General features: G+C 33.4%; 3 protein-coding genes across 3 annotated transcripts; all 3 read right to left on the minus strand.

The window, feature by feature from the left end:
* Window positions 1–8,706: 8,706 nt before the first annotated feature.
* LOC120151005 (guanosine nucleotide diphosphate dissociation inhibitor At5g09550-like) lies at window positions 8,707–9,297 on the minus strand. Its single transcript, XM_039163565.1, has 3 exons — window positions 9,282–9,297; window positions 8,904–9,114; window positions 8,707–8,840 (listed from the first exon to the last, which is right to left on the minus strand). Coding segments are annotated over exons 1-3 (336 nt in total). The 5' UTR covers window positions 9,284–9,297; the 3' UTR covers window positions 8,707–8,717.
* A 198-nt stretch (window positions 9,298–9,495) lies between these two features.
* Window positions 9,496–12,988, minus strand: LOC120150896 (guanosine nucleotide diphosphate dissociation inhibitor At5g09550-like). Its single transcript, XM_039163498.1, has 12 exons — window positions 12,650–12,988; window positions 12,121–12,225; window positions 11,489–11,551; window positions 11,227–11,399; window positions 11,025–11,136; window positions 10,878–10,955; window positions 10,734–10,796; window positions 10,386–10,487; window positions 10,173–10,297; window positions 9,795–10,005; window positions 9,654–9,728; window positions 9,496–9,564 (listed from the first exon to the last, which is right to left on the minus strand). The coding sequence occupies exons 1-12, from the start codon at window positions 12,986–12,988 to the stop codon at window positions 9,514–9,516; spliced, it is 1,497 nt and encodes a 498-aa protein (XP_039019429.1). The 3' UTR covers window positions 9,496–9,513.
* A 971-nt stretch (window positions 12,989–13,959) lies between these two features.
* On the minus strand, window positions 13,960–14,734 carry LOC120150804 (purine permease 2-like). The gene is made up of 2 exons (XM_039163426.1): window positions 14,548–14,734; window positions 13,960–14,331 (listed from the first exon to the last, which is right to left on the minus strand). The coding sequence occupies exons 1-2, from the start codon at window positions 14,717–14,719 to the stop codon at window positions 14,018–14,020; spliced, it is 486 nt and encodes a 161-aa protein (XP_039019357.1). The 5' UTR covers window positions 14,720–14,734; the 3' UTR covers window positions 13,960–14,017.
* Window positions 14,735–19,896: the final 5,162 nt, after the last annotated feature.

Below are 19,896 nucleotides of genomic sequence, written 5' to 3' on the forward strand. Positions count from 1 at the left end.
TTAGTTGAACAAATAATCAACTAATGAAGAAACTTACCTTTGCCCTTGAGCTCTTACGGGAGGAGAAAGAAGAAAAAAAGAAGAGATGAAATGTTTTCATCTTCCACGTTTCAATCTCCTATTAAAGGGGATAAAAAATATCTTTATTGTCAAATAACCATTTTGCCCTTTACTACTTTGGATAATTACTAAAAACTTCCAGGGATTATCTCCACATAAATCATTGAACTTTTCAACTTTTCCACTTTAATCACCAAATTCTAAAATTTTACAATTTAGTCACTAACCCATAATTTGGGATGTTACAAATCTCCCCTCCTTTAAAGAAAATTCGTCCTCGAATTTTCACTGCAAACATTGATAAGAACATGTCTGTTAATGTTCTCATATTGTTTCCTTTACTTAATCTTTATTTCCCTTAGTTCTTCAACTACCCTTTTTTTTCTTTATACATCCTTATCATGTCACTTATCATATAACCAATAGCATCAGTTCTTATCACTCAAAATCATTAATCAATCAAATTCCTTATCAATCTTTAATTACCTTGCAGTAATAACCAACCTTTATTCCATCATCGCTTAATTACTTCTTAAACTTCCTTAATACATATAAATTATTCTTTATTCCTCTGACTAAATCTGCTTGACCAAGAAACATAACCTTTATTTATTCAAAGTCAAAATCTCCTTACACATAAATCATATATTTTCTTTCATGCTCACATACTCTTTTCCTCTCACTTGTGCTCATCTCGGATTACTAATCTTTATCATCTCTTCATCACTTTGATAATCAACACTCCTGCGCATACATTATTCTTCGTAAAGTCCTTATTCAAATCATAATACACATATACTTGACTTTCTTCAAACATATTAATCATTTACTCTTTCAAGTCGAAACTAACTCAACATTAATTTATTTGACTCATTTAACTCACATTCTTACTCATTCACAATGCAATTTTCATGGGTTCAAACTCAGGCATTACAATTTCCTTTATCTTATAAATCAATCATCAATGCACCTATTCTTAAACCCTTACAAAATAGTACCTATATCACTTGATCCTTTTAAAATAATTTTGCTTTACCTATTTTCTAGCATAACTTTTAATCAAATCCATACTTTCCCTTCTAACTTAACTTCATATTCATTCTTAACTCCTTATTTAATCTTCCTGTACCAGACTCTACTATTCAAGTGTATCTGTCTTTCATCAAGTTTTGATCATTTGCTATGGAATACAACTAATTCAAATCGAGTCTGTAATTGACAATCATAATCTATGTCTCTCTTCGATAATGTCGATTTTTATGAGATACGAATTCTCTTAATTCTTCTGAGATCTCTCTAGATCTTTAATACAATTCATCACTTCTTGAAAAGAACAATTTTTAACATCAATAATATTCTTTTCGTCTAGGTACAAACCCTCCATACCTCACTTACATACATCATTTTTCCTTCAAATAACTTAACAACAATTTCTTCGACTTATCAAACTATATTCATATCCCTACACGTTACGATTCCTCTGTTTTCAAAATCAAGCATTCTAACTTTCTCTGTCTTATAAAATGATTGTTGATATATTGATTCTTAAACTTTTCTATTACTTTATAACTTTCCTTAACCATATGAATCCTTATCTCCTTCACTACATCACATTTACATGGTCGAGATACACAACTATATCCATATTCGTTTCATATTCGGTTAACTTATCCTAATAATATCTTCAAATCCTTTAATCTCAATACACTTTTCGTCACATAAACTGGTTAGCCAACGCTAACTCTTTTCATCTAGAATGCAAACCCTTATAATATCCACATTTTGCTTATACATAGTACTATCTCTTTGTTTCAAATTCATCACACTGATTGCATTTATCTTATAAACTGGTTATTGATTCACTTATTCTTGAACTCTTCTATAATTCTAGCCATATCCTCATATCTTTTAACTTTCTTATGGTGACACTTGTTCACCATATTCAATCGTATCCATGAAATAATAAGAATACTTCATATCACTTTTTCGATTCAGACCTATGAAAACTTTCTATCACTATTCTAATATGATTTCAACTTTCTGAAATCAGTCTTTGATCTTATGAGGCATTTCCTCAGGTGTCCGCTCTTCATCCTGCCTGGCCAGGGCATGTGAATAGCTATCACAGTCAGGAATATCACCTTCACTTACTTCGAAATTATCACGATCGAATTTCTACTATATTAAACTATTCTTATTCTATTAGCAAGACATCATACTTCTTACACTATCAGATCAGAATTTTTCACCTTAGTTGACATGTACATATTTTATGACACTTTGGACTTCGGTTTATGCCGAGAATCGGCTAAACCTTAGCTCTTATACCATTAAATGTAACACCCCTAACCCGTACCCGACCCGGATACGAGTCCGAGGTGTCACATTGACTTTTCAAACTTTGACTCTTGACAAAATTCAAAGAAAATTTAAAGCTTTCATTAAAGTAAAAGCAGTTTCGTTACATAATTTGACCACAATAACCAAAATCGATCAGAGCATATTTAACTCAATCAATTAGTACATGCCAACTATATTCAAAATAACAAAAATCATTTAACTCATCTATTTTCTGATCTGAAATCTTGTAAGGGAGATGCTGACCTGTATTGCTCCTCACAGCTTCTATATTCACTTTCTGTAACCTGCGTGTGAAACACTCACACGCTAAGTCGATGACTTAGTGAGGCATAAAGAAAAACACATCTAATGAAATTCATACCCACTAATCATGCATGCCTGTTTTATGCTATCAAATTATACAACTCATTTACATATACATCAACATATATTCATGTATATTATGTAACAGATACCATAACCTTTATCACATATATATCATATCATGCAATTCATATCACACATCATATACATATATCATATACATTGTTCTCATATCACCAACCTGTTTATCCTTACTAATTTCCTTGCCATTACTTCAATTCCGTCATATGAGCATATAATGAATATAAACATATTATATATATTTTAATATGCCACAATACATTAGTAATTTCTATAATCATATAATACATAAACGCATAGCATCTCATATCACCATGACATATATGCACTTCTACCATGTCATGAGAAATACACATATCATTATATCAAATTATGTTCTCTTTTCAAAACCCATGTACACATGTGAGAACTATAGATATGTGAGTCTATAGAGGTTGTGCACTATGCTGTCACCACAGCTCGTATAATTGCATCGAAGTGCCACGTAGAATTGCACCGGAGTGCCGCGTAGAATTGCACCGTAGTGCCTTATAATAATGTCCATAAGGACCACATATCATTCCTTAAGAATCATATACATATACTAGGGATCAAGTATGTGTCTCACCAGACTTCACACATGTTTCAAAGAATACATATATGTCCCAAAGGACCACATATCATTCCTTAAGAATCATATACATATGCCAAGGATCAAGTATGTGTCTCACCAGACTTCACACATGTTCCAAAAAATACATATATGTCCCGAAGGACCACATAGACCCTCGACTCTTGGCATGCCAACTATACCCCTAGCTCTCATGACACATAACATGGGCATTAATATTTATGTTAACATACATTCACATATACACATAGTCATGTAGTTCTTTCACATAGCTCATCGTCATATAAATCACATATCCCATATACATATAAACACATGGTTCACTTACGCGTAGAACATTTCCATATAATCGCATAGTCATATAATATTTCATATATCATATATTTTAATATAATTTGTATAGTAATACTCTATAATTGTATCATATAATGATTTTACCCAAGTACTCCTTTATAAAGTTTATATTACAGGTTCAATTAGTCTCATTCTATCTTATAAATAATTTCTACTTATTTTATATCATTTTCCTTTTCCACTCACATAAACCATCTATTTATTTAGTTCAATTTCTCATGACTTCCACAATACTCTTTAATAAAACTTTGTAGCTCTTCACTTTAATACATAAACCATAGTTTCCTTTAATTTATCAATCTTCCCTATATAACTTATGTATCCTTATTTATGCCCTCGAATTTATACTATTCTCTTAGAGTCTCCTAACATTTCTCGTATAACCACTTATACCATATCATATGACTTATACTTGATTATCTTATTCTCTCGTGTTCATTTCATTTCTTATGACTCTATCATATAACTTATTCCATGTTTTTCCATTATTACATAATAAAGTTTTACATAAATCATATAGCATATACAAAGCATATCATTATCTTTAGTCATGCATACATACAATCAATGTAATACAGATAATCACATATAATTATAACAACACATATCATGTCCATGACTTCATGCATATTACTCTAGGAAATAGACTCATCGCAAGTCTTATTTCCATTAAACACTACATATCACTAGTATGCACTCACCTTGGCCTCACTAGTCAATTCCAATCTCTTATCTTTCCCTTGATCGATCTTACTTGCAAATGTTTCGGAATTGCTTTACGCGCAGAATCTACATAAATGTACATTTTGAGGCAATCATTAGATACCTACACCTTGTAATTGGATACTAGCAACTTAAACGAACTTTACTTCATTTCATCTTAAACACTTCATATTTCAACCTCTTCTATATACTAAACTCAAACACACATACTTAAGCCAATTTGTACTCATTTAATCCATCTTAATTCTCAAAATCCTCTCCTCTTAATGAAATTCAAGAATTATACTTAATTTTCAACATATTCTAAATTCCTTTCTATCACTTTAAATCTCTTAATTCAACTATTGACAAGTCAAATTCAACTTAAAATCTCTTTAAATTCATTTCTATTGACTTTAAATTATACTCAATTTTCAACATGTTCTAAATTCCTTTCTATCACTTTAAATCTCTTAATTCAACTATTGACAAAGTCAAATTCAACTTAAAATTCAACTTATCAACTTTATTTCAAGATTTCATTCAAAAACTCAAAATCTTTAATCTCTCCTATACCTTTCATCTTGTTGTTTTAGAACCAATTAAGCTTTCCTTAAGCTTAATTACCATCCAATGATCAAAACCCAACCTTTAGTTGAATAAATAATCAACTAATGAAGAAACTTACCTTTGCCCTTGAGCTCTTACGGGAGGAGAAAGAAGAAAGGAAGAAGAGATGAAATGTTTTCATCTTCCACGTTTCAATCTCCTATTAAAGGGGATAAAAAATATCTTTATTGTCAAATGACCATTTTGCCCTTTACTACTTTGGATAATTACTAAAAACTTCCAGGGATTATCTCCACATAAATCATTGAACTTTTCATCTTTTCCACTTTAATCACCAAATTCTAAAATTTTACAATTTAGTCACTAACCCATAATTTGGGATGTTACAGGTAAATTTAGAGTTAGGAATTTTAGGATTTATTTTAGGGTTTAGGGTTTTTTTTTAAAATTTTAAAAAATTAGGATTTTTTCTAAATATAATAATTTTTTATTTTTTAAAAACAAAATTATCATAATGTGACACATGTCACTTAATGGTGGAATTTAACATCCGTTACGGACCAAACACCTAAAGTGATCAAGTTTGTAACGTTAGACATTTGGATTGACCGGAAAATGTTTAAGCATCACTTTAGGAAAAATAGTATAATTTAAACACTTTTTTATATTAACCCTTTATTTTGTTTTTTATTTTTTTCTTATTAAAATTAAATATTTAGTGAATGAAATATTTGAGGATAATTTATATAAGGATAAGTCATTAATTAATTTCAACTTTATTCTCATTTTCATTTTTATCATTAAAATTTTAAGAAAATTAATTATTAAACTTTTAAACTACTCCTATTTTAATCAGGGGCAGACCAACATGGTGCCCTGGGTATCCGGGCAACCCCTCAAGGCCTCAAAATTGTCTACTTATGGGCTATTTGTTTGGCTCTGAATAGAACCATTCAACGCTGAATGCTGAACCGTTCAGCATTCAGAGTGTTTGTTTCTCACCTCTGAATGATTCAGTGCTGATTGATTCAGCAAAACAGTGTTGAATGATTCAACACAGAAGTACATTCTGAATGATTCAGAGCCATTATCAAAAAACATGTCACATTCAGAGCTAATTCATACAGAGCCTCTGAATCATTCAGAATTTGAATCATTCAACACTTAATCATTCTGAAGTAAACAAACAACCCTTTAGTGTTAATTTTTTCTATTTTTTTAATTAATACAAGTACCACCCTTAATATTGTGCAACCCCTAAAAAAATTTTATAAGAGTTTTTTTGTGCAACCCCTGAATTTTTGTCCTGGGTCCGCCCCTCACTTTAATCACTTGACAATTTATCTCTCTAACTTTATCATTGTCACGACCGTCTTTCGGTTTGGGCCCCAGAATTGGGTTTCGACTTGAATTGATTGGGTTAGAGTCGCCACCGACCATTTTAAAAAGAATTTAGGTGGGTCGGACACCATCTTACCTGATCTGCGTTTTACCATAAACGTGTCGAGTTCGGGAGTCGGTTACGGTCAAGGAATGATTAGCACCCTTGAACCGCCCTTTCAGTACCAATTAATTTGTCGGTTGTCTTTAATTGCGAAAATTTAAAATTAAAATTAAAATTTAAAATACCCGATTCGAATTACTTACCTTTGATTGGTGGGAATTCATCTAAAAATGTTAGAGAAAATAAATAAATAGATAAATAAATAAATGCTAAATAAATCAAAAGAAAGAGAAAAAATGAAATTAAAAAAAAGAACATTTATAAAAAATAAATATCAAATAAAAATAAATAAGAGGAAAATAGAGAAAGAAAAAAAATAAAAAATAATAATAGTAAAAATATTAAATAAATCGATATACATATATATATATATAATGAAATCAAATAAAATATAAAAAAGGGAAAATAATAATAAGAATTAAATAATAATAATAAATATATATATGTATATATATAATGAAAAAAAGAAAATAAATAAATAAATAAAACATGAAATAAAAAATGATTAATTTAAAAGAAACTAAAATTAAGGAATCAAATTAAAAGAAAAAAAGGTTAGATTCGAATTACAGGGGCAAGATAAACTCTTACAAAGAATGAGGGACTAAAAGGGAATTTTCCCTTTTTATCTCAGAAACACGCGGATCCCTGGTTATGGGTCGGGTCAGCGCGCGAGTTACAGATGACCCATGGGTCAGATATATAAGCCCCATTTTCAGCTTTTAGGCTTTTTTCTATCATCTCTCTCAAAATCATACCTGCCTCATCCTCTCAATTCTCTCAAAACACCCCTCGCCCGGCCGAATGCTTTTAAAAAAAAAACTATATAAATTTTTTTTTAAAAAAACATATAATATGTAGTTTTAAAATCATATAATTTTCAAAAACTATATATTATATAAGTTTTCAGAATGATTTTAAAAATTATATATTATATATTTTTTTCTAAAATGTTTTTAAAACTACATATTATATGGTTTTGAAAAGCGTTTTAAAAACTATATATTATATACATTTTCAAAATATTTTTAGAAACTATATATTATATATGTATTTTCAAACCGTTTGCAAACTATATAATATATATATATATATAGATATATGTGTAAAATAAAAAAATAGACGAAAATGATTGTCTACAATCATGATTTAAATTTTTTATTTATTTTCAGCCATATAGATACTAAATCCTATTAGCTAACTCGATTATACCATTGAACTTCTAGTTTTTTTTTCTATTAAAACACTGAATTTTAGTTTTACATTCAATTATTTACTTAGTCGTTAAGTCAGTAACGAAACAATGATATGGTTAATGATTATTGACGTGTCTAACACACTAGAACGACATCATTAAATCATTAAAGTTTAACGTTATAATTAAAAAAATTCATAGTTCATTGATGTAAATAAATCAACCCATAAAATTTAATAATATCTGATGTAATTTACACTTAAATAATATAGATAGCAAACCTGTTGTCATGTGTACTTTTCCAGATTCATCCACTTCTATATAAATGAGTCCGAGCTTAGTTTTTGTTGATGCGCAAAAAGGGAGGCCGTGGTGCTTCATAGTTCACTCAGTGAGTCGAGTCATTAATTAATCAAAAATAAACAAGGGGGACACATAATTTGAAAGAAAGAGAGTTAAAAGTTCTAAAATACGATGGGTTTGGATGAAATCTTTGATTATTTTTTTTTTAATTTAAGAACATCATAATTAGTTTAATATTCATAATTAATTTTAATTAGACCTAAATAAATTTACTTATATTCGGACTATAATGATTTTTTTATCTGCATATGGTCATTTTATAATGTATTGTTTTTTCATGTCGTATCGTATTTTTATTTATTTATTTATTATGTCTAATATTGTCACATTATACTCTTTTATACAGATGAACAAACAAATCATGCATCATATCAACAGGAAAAACATTAAAGAAAGTTAAAAATGGCAAATGAAAATCATACCAAGAATTCTGATAGAAAAACGAAAGAAAATCATCACAGTGATGATTGTGGGATACTACAATGTAAAAGAAGAAGAATTATTATAGGGAAAAATAGTTGAAGATTTTCATTCTTCACTGCACTGGCAGCACTCAGGCACAGATAAATCAAGTACCGCATTATGACCAACTGTTATTCGGATTCAGGTTGAGTTCAAATACGAGTATCAAACACGAATACTTTAGAGAATGAAACACTTACTTTTCCAGTGATCTTAGTATACATCTGGATCACATCATTCACAGTGGTTTCGAAGTGTGTCGTTGGATCATAACTCTGCAATGAAATTCGAAACTCGAATCAGCAAATCATATGAAACAGAGTGAAGAAAGTCCTTACAGCAGATATGAAGCAGTTGTCGGCTGCATGGTCGTTAGTTGGGACATATCTGTCGTAAGTGTCGTAGAATATCTCATCTACCAGTCCGAGTAGCTTAATGCCAGGCTCCAACTCTACCTTGGGGTCTTCGGTCTCGGCCTCTGTTGAAACGAAAGCAATGTATTTCCCCTTGGGAGCAACATTATGAGCATATGAGCAACAGAAAAGGTACCTGCAATAACAAAAGTAAACCTCGCAAGGTACCGACAACCGATGGTCAAGGACTTATAGAACTTGTTTGTTCAATGGAAACTCTACTTTTCTATACAATCTCCCAATAAACTTTCAGACATATATGCATTAAGCAATTTATGATAGCAGAGAAAGTTATCAGCATACATGTCTGATTTACGGCCGAGTTATTGTCACATTATACTTTTTTATACAGATGAACAAACAAATCATGCATCATATCAACAGGAAAAACATTAAAGAAAGTTAAAAATGGCAAATGAAAATCATACCAAGAATTCTGATAGAAAAACGAAAGAAAATCATCACAGTGATGATTGTGGGATACTACAATGTAAAAGAAGAAGAATTATTATAGGGAAAAATAGTTTGAAGATTTTCATTCTTCACTAGCACTGGCAGCACTCAGGTCCACAGATAAATCAAGTACCTGCACATTATGACCAACTGTTATTCGGATTCAGGTTGAGTTCAAATACGAGTATCAAACACGAATACTTTAGAGAATGAAACACTTACTTTTCCAGTGATCTTAGTATACATCTGGATCACATCATTCACAGTGGTTTCGAAGTGTGTCGTTGGATCATAACTCTGCAATGAAATTCGAAACTCGAATCAGCAAATCATATGAAACAGATGTGAAGAAAGTGTCCTTACAGCAGATATGAAGCAGTTGTCGGCTGCATGGTCGTTAGTTGGGACATATCTGTCGTAAGTGTCGTAGAATATCTCATCTACCAGTCCGAGTAGCTTAATGCCAGGCTCCAACTCTACCTTGGGGTCTTCGGTCTCGGCCTCTGTTGAAACGAAAGCAATGTATTTCCCCTTGGGAGCAACATTATGAGCATATGAGCAACAGAAAAGGTACCTGCAATAACAAAAGTAAACCTCGCAAGGTACCGACAACCGATGGTCAAGGACTTATAGAACTTGTTTGTTCAATGGAAACTCTACTTTTCTATACAATCTCCCAATAAACTTTCAGACATATATGCATTAAGCAATTTATGATAGCAGAGAAAGTTATCAGCATACATGTCTGATTTACGGCCGAGTTGCTTCTGAGGCAGAATAACCTGGGCTGAGTGAGACTCATTGGTATCTGGAATAGGGTGGCTCATAATGCAGATAGCACGCGCCACTTTTCCGACCTTCTTTATCTGTTGCATCAAAATAACAGGAAGGAAAAGTCGATATACTTGTGTGTTAAGGATGCATAAAACGATGAATCGTTTCTTCGGAAGTTACCCTATCGGACAAGTAAGATGGATCACAAACAACTTTCTTGCACTTAGCAGTTTCCCCTTCAGAAGTCACACCGATAACTTTTCCATCATCACCGAACTCTACCTGCGACCCGAAGTTTTGCATGAAAAATTTAAAGACACCAACTCGCCAATTTGTGAATTACAGAAACCGGGATCATAGAATGTCCAAAAAGATGAGAAACAAAACGAGATTCTCAAACTAGTTTTCGGTGCTTCGTGACATCTGAACTCGGTGGCAAGCTTAAAGATGTTAGTGATTACTGATTACGCGTATCTTAGAGAAAACGAGGCAAGTTACATTCTGAGTTTCGTGTTCTGAGAGATTTACCTTACATTCAGGCTTGTTGAGCATGTAAGTACCTCCGTAAACTGCACTTAAACGTGCAAATGCCTGCCAATAGAAACATAATGAATCAACCTCAACCAACATGTTTCTATTTAACTAGAAAAAGAACTGCAGATAATGAAAAACCTGAGGCAATTCTCCCAGTCCTAATGGATAGATATAAGGAGATCCTCCTTGAAACCGTGCCAAAGACTCTGCATAGAGCTACACAAAAGACAAATGCATAAATACCGAATCTTATTACTGATACGATATTCGGAAACGAATTTTTACCTTCATTCGCTTAACGAAATCCAAAGCTGGCTGATCCAAGTAACTATCATCACTGTAGAGTGCCAAGGCATGACCGATGAAGTCGATTGTATCATCTTCTAGCCCATACTTCCTACATTGCAAACAATACCAAGCATCAAGACCAGTAAACTGTAACAAATACTAGTCATTGTAACCATTGCAATAGGGATGAGATGCTTACGAGATAAGTTCTCTGGCCGTGACTTTATTCAGGTCTAGTCCTTCATGAGATTTCGGATCATTATCATCATAGTCTTGGACATAGATGAAAAACTTTCTGGCACGACGCTTCTCGAACAGCCCCATCAACTGGGATTTCAGTGCTTCGACGTCAGTCGCTGGAACTTTATAGATCTACACGTGCAATGGCGATTCAAGTCATTGAAAACCATAAAAGTTTGAACTAAAAAAGTGATACGAATTTAAAAACAACAATCCCTTACTTTCGACTGGTCTTCAGCGGGAAGTAACGAGATTAACGCCTTTCGGAAAGTACTAAATTCACGCTATTTTATGCGCGTGGTATATGCTTGGACTCCAATATTAGACTTTGTTTTCTTTATTTTTTAATATATTTTAAAATGAATAATTGTATAAAATGTAAAATAACATTTTTAATCATAAAGTTTAAGTTTTAGTCAATTTACTTTAACCATTAAAAAACATAAAAATTCAAAAATATAATTTTTATTAAAGATTATTAAAAAAATTAAACATTAACGGTGGAGTCACCATTAATTAAAAATTATATATTAATTATAATATAAATTATAAAATAAATATAATTAATTTTAAAATAAATTAATTTAAACAATACTTTTGACAATTACTATATAACAACTAAATCATTTGATCTAATAGTTAAACATCGGAGGAATTTTTCTAGAAAAATGTTTTTTTGATCAAAATTGAAACATTAAACGTTAAGGTATTTAATCATTGAGCGTCCCAATTTCAACATGTTTGCTTGTCACATGGACAACAACGCTGAAAAACAAGACCGCCAAAAAGCCTGCTCCAAGAGTGTATTATGAAGAGTATGATTCATATGTAGAGATTTTAGAATCGAGTGGACCTTCCGAGGATGAGGATGAGGATGAGGATGATAAATGGCCGAAATATGAGAGGGAGAAGAAGCAGGCAAAGAATGAAAAAGGGAAAGGATCTGCTGGGAGAAAACCTAAGAAAGCACAAAGAGAGAGTGAATCAAGGGAGAAATGAGCAAGTTAGTGCAGCTCGCAGTGCAAAGTCGGATGGTGTTCCGATGGTGCTCGAGGGAGAGCCAACGGCTGAATCGAGCAGACGTCGCAAATAGTGAGAGGAAGCAGATGGTAAAAGGAGCAAAGAATCTGGGGAAGTTGGACTTGATTGTAGAGTTTAGTAATGAAGTGAAAGAGCTGGTGGCAATGAGTGAGGGGAACTATTTTTTTTATAGTATGGGTGATTACAATGTAGTATCTGTTCTAAATCTCATACACAATACAAACGCAACTGTTCAAACTCAAGAATTCTACTATTTTGGGTCAAATTGGAGAAACATAATCCATCTTCAATTCCAAACCATATCAAATTTGGGCATGAAAAGATACTCAAAGAAGCCAGACATGTTGGATGCTGGCGGTGAGTGCCCCGCCCCCTAAACCACCATTAAACTTCAAGTCTTCACATCTCCCTATAGAAACACGTTTTAGCAAAGGAAACGATGGCAAAGATAATTCTACAAGTGGATGACATTTGCTGCCCTCTATATCCAAGGATTCAAGGGATGTATACAATAATATTTTGGAATAATCCAAGACATCGCACCTTCGGATCACCAAGTGCTTCAGAGTCAAAGGCACATTAACTTCAGTAAGGGATCTGATATCAGAACAATCATACATGCTTAACTTGTCCAGATGAGTGCATTGTTGCAACATATGTTCAACCGTGGAATCATTCATAATTGCCCAAGTTCAAGGCATTTTGAATAGAGTCATTCTAAATGTTGGGTCGAGATTAAGGTAATCGGAAATCTAACATATCCGTCCTGTTGCCATCCATAGTTTTAAGTTAATCTAGTGGTGGACGGTGTAGATTTTAATCTTGATATGATAAAGATTCAAATTAAAAGCTTATTTTCACGAATCTCGAGTGTAAAAATCTAAATCATTAGAGGTAAAGAGAAAAGAGATTGCTTCATTTTAGGGTCAGTTTATTTTACTGTAATTGGGTTTTCGAAAAAAATTTCTTTATTTTTTAACGTTTGGTTAGCGAAAAATAAATAATCAATGTAATTCATTTTCTCGATCAATATAATTTTCTTTGCATTTTCTGAAAAATGACTTACGGTTTGATTTTTCGTAAGTCATTTTTTAAACTTTTTACTTCAAAACGTAAATACTCAAAATAATATTATTTTATGTATTTAATATTAATATATATTTAGTATCATTTTAATAAAAAATTAATATATTTATTAATAATTTTAATAATAAATTATATTATATTATAATAATATATAATATTATACTCTTATTTTAATAATATATAATAAATTATTAATAAAATTATTTATTTATTCATTTCACAAAATAATATTATTAAATTATTAAATATCTACAACATATTTTTTAATATTTTTTAAAATATAATATAATATTCTTATTTTATTAAATAATTTATAATATTTATAATATTTTTATTTTAATGAAATATATAAATTTTAATATTTTTATTTATAAAACCATAGAAATAATATTTTAATAATAATATTTTATTGGTTTAAAAATTACTATTTAGATTAATCAAAATCTAAATATTTTAAAGTTAAAATACCTAAAACAAATCCAAATATACAGGGGCAATAGCAGAATTTGGTATACAAATATATGCACCTTATTTTAGCAAACACTTCTCTTGCACTTAGTAATATATATAAACAGCTTGTTTAATAAGATGCAATAAGCACATGCTTTAATTTATCTCTGTTTCTAAAGCTTGATTTTGCTTTTCCACGTTGTTGTTTCTTGGAACTCACCATATAAGTAATTCAGAGATCCCCAAAGAGAGAAAACAAGGGCTGTGCCTTTCTCCACCTGGAACTTTTCATTGTAAAACAAAACTGCTAACGATTCTGTCCCCGGAAGCAGGGCCGCGATTATTATACCCGACAGCAACGAGAGGCCGAGAAAATCACTCCCACGGCTCCCATGAAGAACATCTGCCATAACATCGCATTCAACACGAGTACCACGTAGTACGTCGATTGTCCGAGCTGATACTCGCTTGCCTCCCTTGGAATTGCCTGCAATTAACCACGAAATCATTAGAAACTGACATGACAAGTTGTTCATTTGTGTCGATCCGGCTAATGACCAGGGTTTCAAATCGCGGTCGCGTTTTCGGTTATTTCGGATTTACCTTGATTATGGCCGTCGCGGGTAACTCGGACGGCGGCGAAACTGCTATATCGCGGCCGAAATCGCGGTCGCGGACTTTTTTTTGAAACCCTGCTAATGACCTTGAAGTCTCCGTGGAAGACCATCCCGATGGAACAGAAAACGGTAGCCGAAAACGACATAACCATCTGCATCTCCATGACCAAAAGTAGTGACAGTCTGCTTCGCTTTCTTGTATGTCAACTCGATGGCTGGCAACACGAATCCATAGAGCGTGGAAGCTCCAAGAGTCATAAAAAATCCCTGAAATACCGTAGCTTGGATTCATTTGCAGGGCGATCTGAACTCGTATGGAGTGCAAGAACGACTGCTCCGAGAGTCAACAAGAAGATCGAGTTCTTTATTGCAAACCACGATGCTTAGAAATTATGGACCAGATGTTGTCATCTTCTGAATTATAATGTCAACTCAGATTGTATAAGCAGACTTTTATGGTGAATAAATTGTCTGTGGACCATTTCCATCCCAGTGCATTGCTTACATCTTGATTCACCGGTGGCTTAATAGCATCCAATTTCAGGAGTGTAGAGACTGGTAGTTGTTGGGAAATTAAACGAGAACGAGTAATTTCCTTATAACTAGATTAGTGAGAATGCGAAATAAAAGCGGAAAAATAATACCCGAAATTGATAACGGAGTTCAGCCAATTATGCCTACGTCTCCGGACTGCTGCAGATCTTTTACTAAAGGGATAAAATTTACAGGTGTTTACAAAAAACACTTGAGAGAGAGTTAGAATGATTTGGGGATGATTTTTAAGCTAAATGAGTTAGGGTATTTATAGTTAAAGCTTAAGGACTAATCTTTGAAAATACCCTAAAGTGCAGGGACTATAGTGCAATTATACCATTGCAAAAAAATCAACAAAATCGGTGTGCACCGAAAGCCACCGAATTGCAGCTTAAATTTGTCAAATTTATTTGCCACCAATTTTGACTTTAACAATCTCTCACTTGAAGGTTGATTTTTATCTGTCGTCACACCTTGATCAATGCAGCAACATTTTTGGTCTTGTTACTCTAGCATGCCAACTGAAGTTAAACACAACTTTAGTTTGTCCGTAGTCACCGCCCTGTAAACCTACTTGTTATTGGGTAGTTTCTCCGTGGTTGCCTTGCCCCTTAACGTCTTGGCTCCCTTCGACTCTTGTCCACTAGTCTTTGAAGGATTGTTCCTCACTTGAACATCCTCGGCAAGCCTCTGCTTTGATCCTTCTCTTAAGATGGTCTCTAAAGCCACGTTCTCTACACAAACACATGCTCGACAAACTCCTTGGACACTGACAACTCTTCTTGCACTTGGCTTCTACTCGCCTTAGCATAAATGAACCTTATTGAGCCAACTCTCAACGCCTCTTCGATCTTGGGTTCGTTCTCTTCTTTAGACAACTCGATCTTGGGCTCATCAATCACCTTGGATGATTCGGGTCCCCTCAGGTAGTCTCGCAACACTTCTGGCATCTTAACTTTGCACCCCCTCGTTTGCTCGACTCTTACCCTTGGCTTAGCATCTTTAACAATTGAAATTGTGTCAATATTGCACACCTCTTCCCCAGACTCACCATCTGGTTCATCATTGATCGGACTTTCTCTACCACTCGAGGAACAACATTCTTCATCCTTCGACTTGCCTTCATCATGGATTCGCTTGCCACTACCCTCGACTTTTGGCTTTGTTTTGGAAGTCTTGTTTTTCTTGACTCCAAATTTTTTGATGGACTCGGCAGTTGTCAAGGCTTTAGACAATTCTTTGACTTCCCTTCGCTCCAACACTTTCTTCGCTCATGGCTTCAATTCGAACATGAAGGTGAAGAACCCATATTCTTCTGTCAAACTTGGAACTTTGAGCATGAGTCTTCTGAATCGACTCACATACTCCTTATGTTTCCATTTATGCCTGAGACGCCTCAACTTGGACCACGCCTTCATCCTGGCATACTTTGAGCGGACTTGCTCACTTTGCACCCTCGGCTTGACGACTTTATCTATTGCTATCGCACCGGGTCCCTTATTGTGCTCGACTGCTTTGACACCCGTAGTCTCGTCACGTCTCGATCTTGGATTGACTCTTGAGAACTTGTAGTCGTAACATGTCTTATTCCTTGCTTGGCCGCATTGATCCCCTCAATCGGACCAAGTCTTTTTTCTGGCTTGGTAGTTTTAACACTTGCGACCGCGCCAATTCCCGCTACTTCTCCTTCTCCCATCCTCTTCATGATGGTTGCAATGCGACACTTCTCGGGACATCCTCTAATCAAATGAGGACCATCATAGAAGTAACACTTTAATTTTTCTTTGCTCACCTTCTTCTTCGCAACGGACTTAGCCTTGTCATTCTTTCCCGATGGCTTTCCTTGGCTACGAACAGTCGATGGCTCACATTGGTCATTCGAAGAGCTTCCTCTACCATCTCCCCGCTGCACCTTTTCCCGGTCTCCCCCATTATTGCCACTATCTCTGGGCATGGGCCTGGACGACACATCGCTACTTGGCTTGATATCTGCAAGCTCAGTCAGATTTCTGACTATAACTATAGCCTCCGAAAGTCTCTGGGCATCACCTTGCTCTCTCCCGAGCATTGCCCCTGGTCTAAGTCCTTCCAAGAAGGTCTTGAGCGCACCATCCAACTTCTCAATTTTCACATTCCCTTTGTCTTCAGCCATCGCTCCCACTCGAATTTGACTTCGTTTGGATCGTTTCTGACAATTTATGCGAACCACCGTGTATTAGAACACCTTCGATAAGCTCGTATGTCTCAACAAATTTCGCTATTCACAAAATTCACTATTCATATGAATAGTAACCTCGCAGAAAAATTGACAAAATTCACAACCAAAAGCTCTGATACCAGTTGTTGGGAAATAAACGAGTAAACGAGTAATTTTCCTATAACCAGATTAGTGAGAATGCGAATAAAAGCGAAAAAATAATACCCGAAATTGATAACGGAGTTCAGTCAATTATGCATACGTCTCCGAACTGCTGCAGATCTTTTACTAAAGGGAAAAAATTTACAGGTATTTACAAAAACACTTGAAAGAGACCTAGAATGATTTGGGGATGATTTTGAAGCTAAATGTGTTAGGGTATTTATAGTTGAAGCTTAATGACTAATCTTGAAAATACCCTAAAGTGCAGGGACTAAAGTGAAACTTTCCCAAGCTAAAAAATCAACAAAAAACACAGCCTAACTTTGAATTCTAAGCAGCCCCATTTGAATGCTTTAGCCGCCGGCTGCTAGCATTCATTTTTGACCAACAGTAGTAGATGCTGAAATTTCTCCCATTGTCATTCCCCTTTAGCTCCAACCATTGAACGAACCGACACAAAGCCTGAAAATTTAAAATTCTCCTATATTTTAGATATTTTTTTATTGATAATTTGTTTTTACTCATCTAAAATTTTATAAGTTCATTCTACCCTAAAATTTTATAACTTCATCTCTAGCATAAAATTTTACGTCCTTGCACCATGATCTCAATTAGCGAACTTGAGTCACTCACCCACAAGTCTTTCAAAAAATCAACATCCTCATTGTTGCCGATGTTCCACCAGAGACTTTGTCGAGTATCCTCCCATACCAAAGACAAGCCTTCCCAAGGCCTTGAGCTGTTATGTCGTCCAATAGAAAAAAGGAACTTTGTCATAAATTTTATATTTGGGCACATAAAATTCGGACCCAAAGATAATCAGCTTTAGACAAAAATTGAAGGTAATTTTCATGAGAAAGGCTTCATTTTGATGCTTTAAATATTTTAAGCCGAGCCCCTCATAAGAAATTGGCTTGCATTACATCTTCCCATTTTACCAGATTAATACATTCTTTATCCTCCACTCGACCCCCTATAAAACTTTGAATTAGTCGCTCGATTTCTTTACAAATTCCAATAGGCAGCAAAGTGGATCGCATCGCATAAAAAGGAAGAGCAACTAGAATCGATTTCGCTAATATGATTTGACTAACCAATGATAGAGCCTTCGCTTTTCAGCCCAATAGTCGATCGCGGACTCTTTGCACTAGGTACTAATATGTGGTACAAGAGACTCTCTTATGCAACATCGGAACCCCTAAATATTTCCCTAAATCACCCACTTTGGGAAAGCCAAAATTGCTGCTAATAGTGTGCCGAATATGTAATTCGAGAATAGAATTTGGGTTTTGGCAATATTAACCTTATTTCCCTAATAATAACAAAATTTTTAATGCCTCACGAATAATATCTAATTGATCAAGGCTTCTACAAAGAGTCAAGTCATAAACAAATGCTATAATCTTGTTCATTCGTTTATATTCAATTCAATATCTTAAATTATTATAAAACTAAAGATTATTGCGCAGTGCAAATCTTTAAATAATCATGATGGCATGAGCAAATTGATTGTTTATTCGATTCATATAAAGATCAATGTAGTTGAATTGATGACAACTTAGTATATTTACTTTACAACTAATTTATAACATAATATCGAAGTTTGATGTAGTTTGCAAGTAACGTATAGGTGAGAAGTTGCAAGTAAAGTTTGATGTTTCTAATTTGACCCTTAAGAACCAAGAAAAAAGAGAGAGACAAGAATAAATTTATCTCAATTTTGAATCTTTTTATTTATCTTGAATTATCATAAAAAATATAAAATGTTGAATATATGTTAAAGTTTTTGAATTAAATTTTGTGTCATTTCCGTGATCAATATAATCTTTGAGATTCGGCTGGACGTTTTCTTCGAATCTGTGGTCGTTCAATAATGTAAAAATAAAACAAGTAGCAAAGAATAACTTTTGAGAGAAACCTAAACAGCTAAAATTAGCAGGTTATAAGCTGAAACAGTTGTCTAACCATTCTAGCTCCTTCACCAACACATTTTTGAACAATCTCACTTCCAATAACTCGGATGAAGCAAGCATCAGTTAGGGTCTTGCAAATATACGTTTATCTAAAAAAGCCTTTGAAGGCTACAAATGAAGGAAACAATGCAACTGCAACGGGAGAAATAAAATATATAAAACTATCGACTTTTGTAAATTTTGAGGTATAATTTCTACGGGTTAAAATAGAGATTTGAATCATAAAATTATAATTTTATATGTAGACATAATTTAAGTAATCTGTTGCCTTGATTCAAAAGACTAGAATATTACGCATTAATAGTTTCTTGATTCTTGGATATTAGTTGATCCATTATTCGAACTTTCCAATAGTTATTTCAGTGCGAATCTCATGTTTAAACTATATAAATCTACAAGGTAAACACGCACAAAAAGTAATCAATACTCAACGAGTCGAAAAGCAATACAAATCAACATTTTTCTTCAAACCATTTTAGTAAGTTTTAGAAGAAGATGAAGAAATGACTTATTACATAATCTATAATTAAGTGACCTTGAGAGTCCTAAAAATAATAATATCAAAATTT

The sequence above is a fragment of the Hibiscus syriacus genome, unplaced genomic scaffold, assembly GCF_006381635.1.
Source record: "Hibiscus syriacus cultivar Baekdansim isolate YM2019G1 unplaced genomic scaffold, ASM638163v2 tig00111027_pilon, whole genome shotgun sequence".
Classification (NCBI taxonomy): Eukaryota; Viridiplantae; Streptophyta; class Magnoliopsida; order Malvales; family Malvaceae; genus Hibiscus; species Hibiscus syriacus.

What these genes read in the sequence shown, in the direction of transcription:
- LOC120151005 (XM_039163565.1), bottom strand. An exon ending in ACAACTGCTTCATATCTGCT is followed by an intron (nt 8,841 to 8,903) that starts GTAAGGACTTTC and finishes ATTTCATTGCAG; the next exon opens with AGTTATGATCCAACGACACA.
- LOC120150896 (XM_039163498.1), bottom strand. Translation starts at nt 12,988, where the DNA reads ATGAATGATTCCACGGTTGAACATATGTTGCAACAATGCACTCATCTG. An exon ending in ACAACTGCTTCATATCTGCT is followed by an intron (nt 9,729 to 9,794) that starts GTAAGGACACTT and finishes ATTTCATTGCAG; the next exon opens with AGTTATGATCCAACGACACA. An exon ending in ATACTAAGATCACTGGAAAA is followed by an intron (nt 9,565 to 9,653) that starts GTAAGTGTTTCA and finishes CATAATGTGCAG; the next exon opens with GTACTTGATTTATCTGTGGA.
- LOC120150804 (XM_039163426.1), bottom strand. Translation starts at nt 14,719, where the DNA reads ATGACTCTTGGAGCTTCCACGCTCTATGGATTCGTGTTGCCAGCCATC. An exon ending in TCTTCCACGGAGACTTCAAG is followed by an intron (nt 14,332 to 14,547) that starts GTCATTAGCAGG and finishes GGTTAATTGCAG; the next exon opens with GCAATTCCAAGGGAGGCAAG.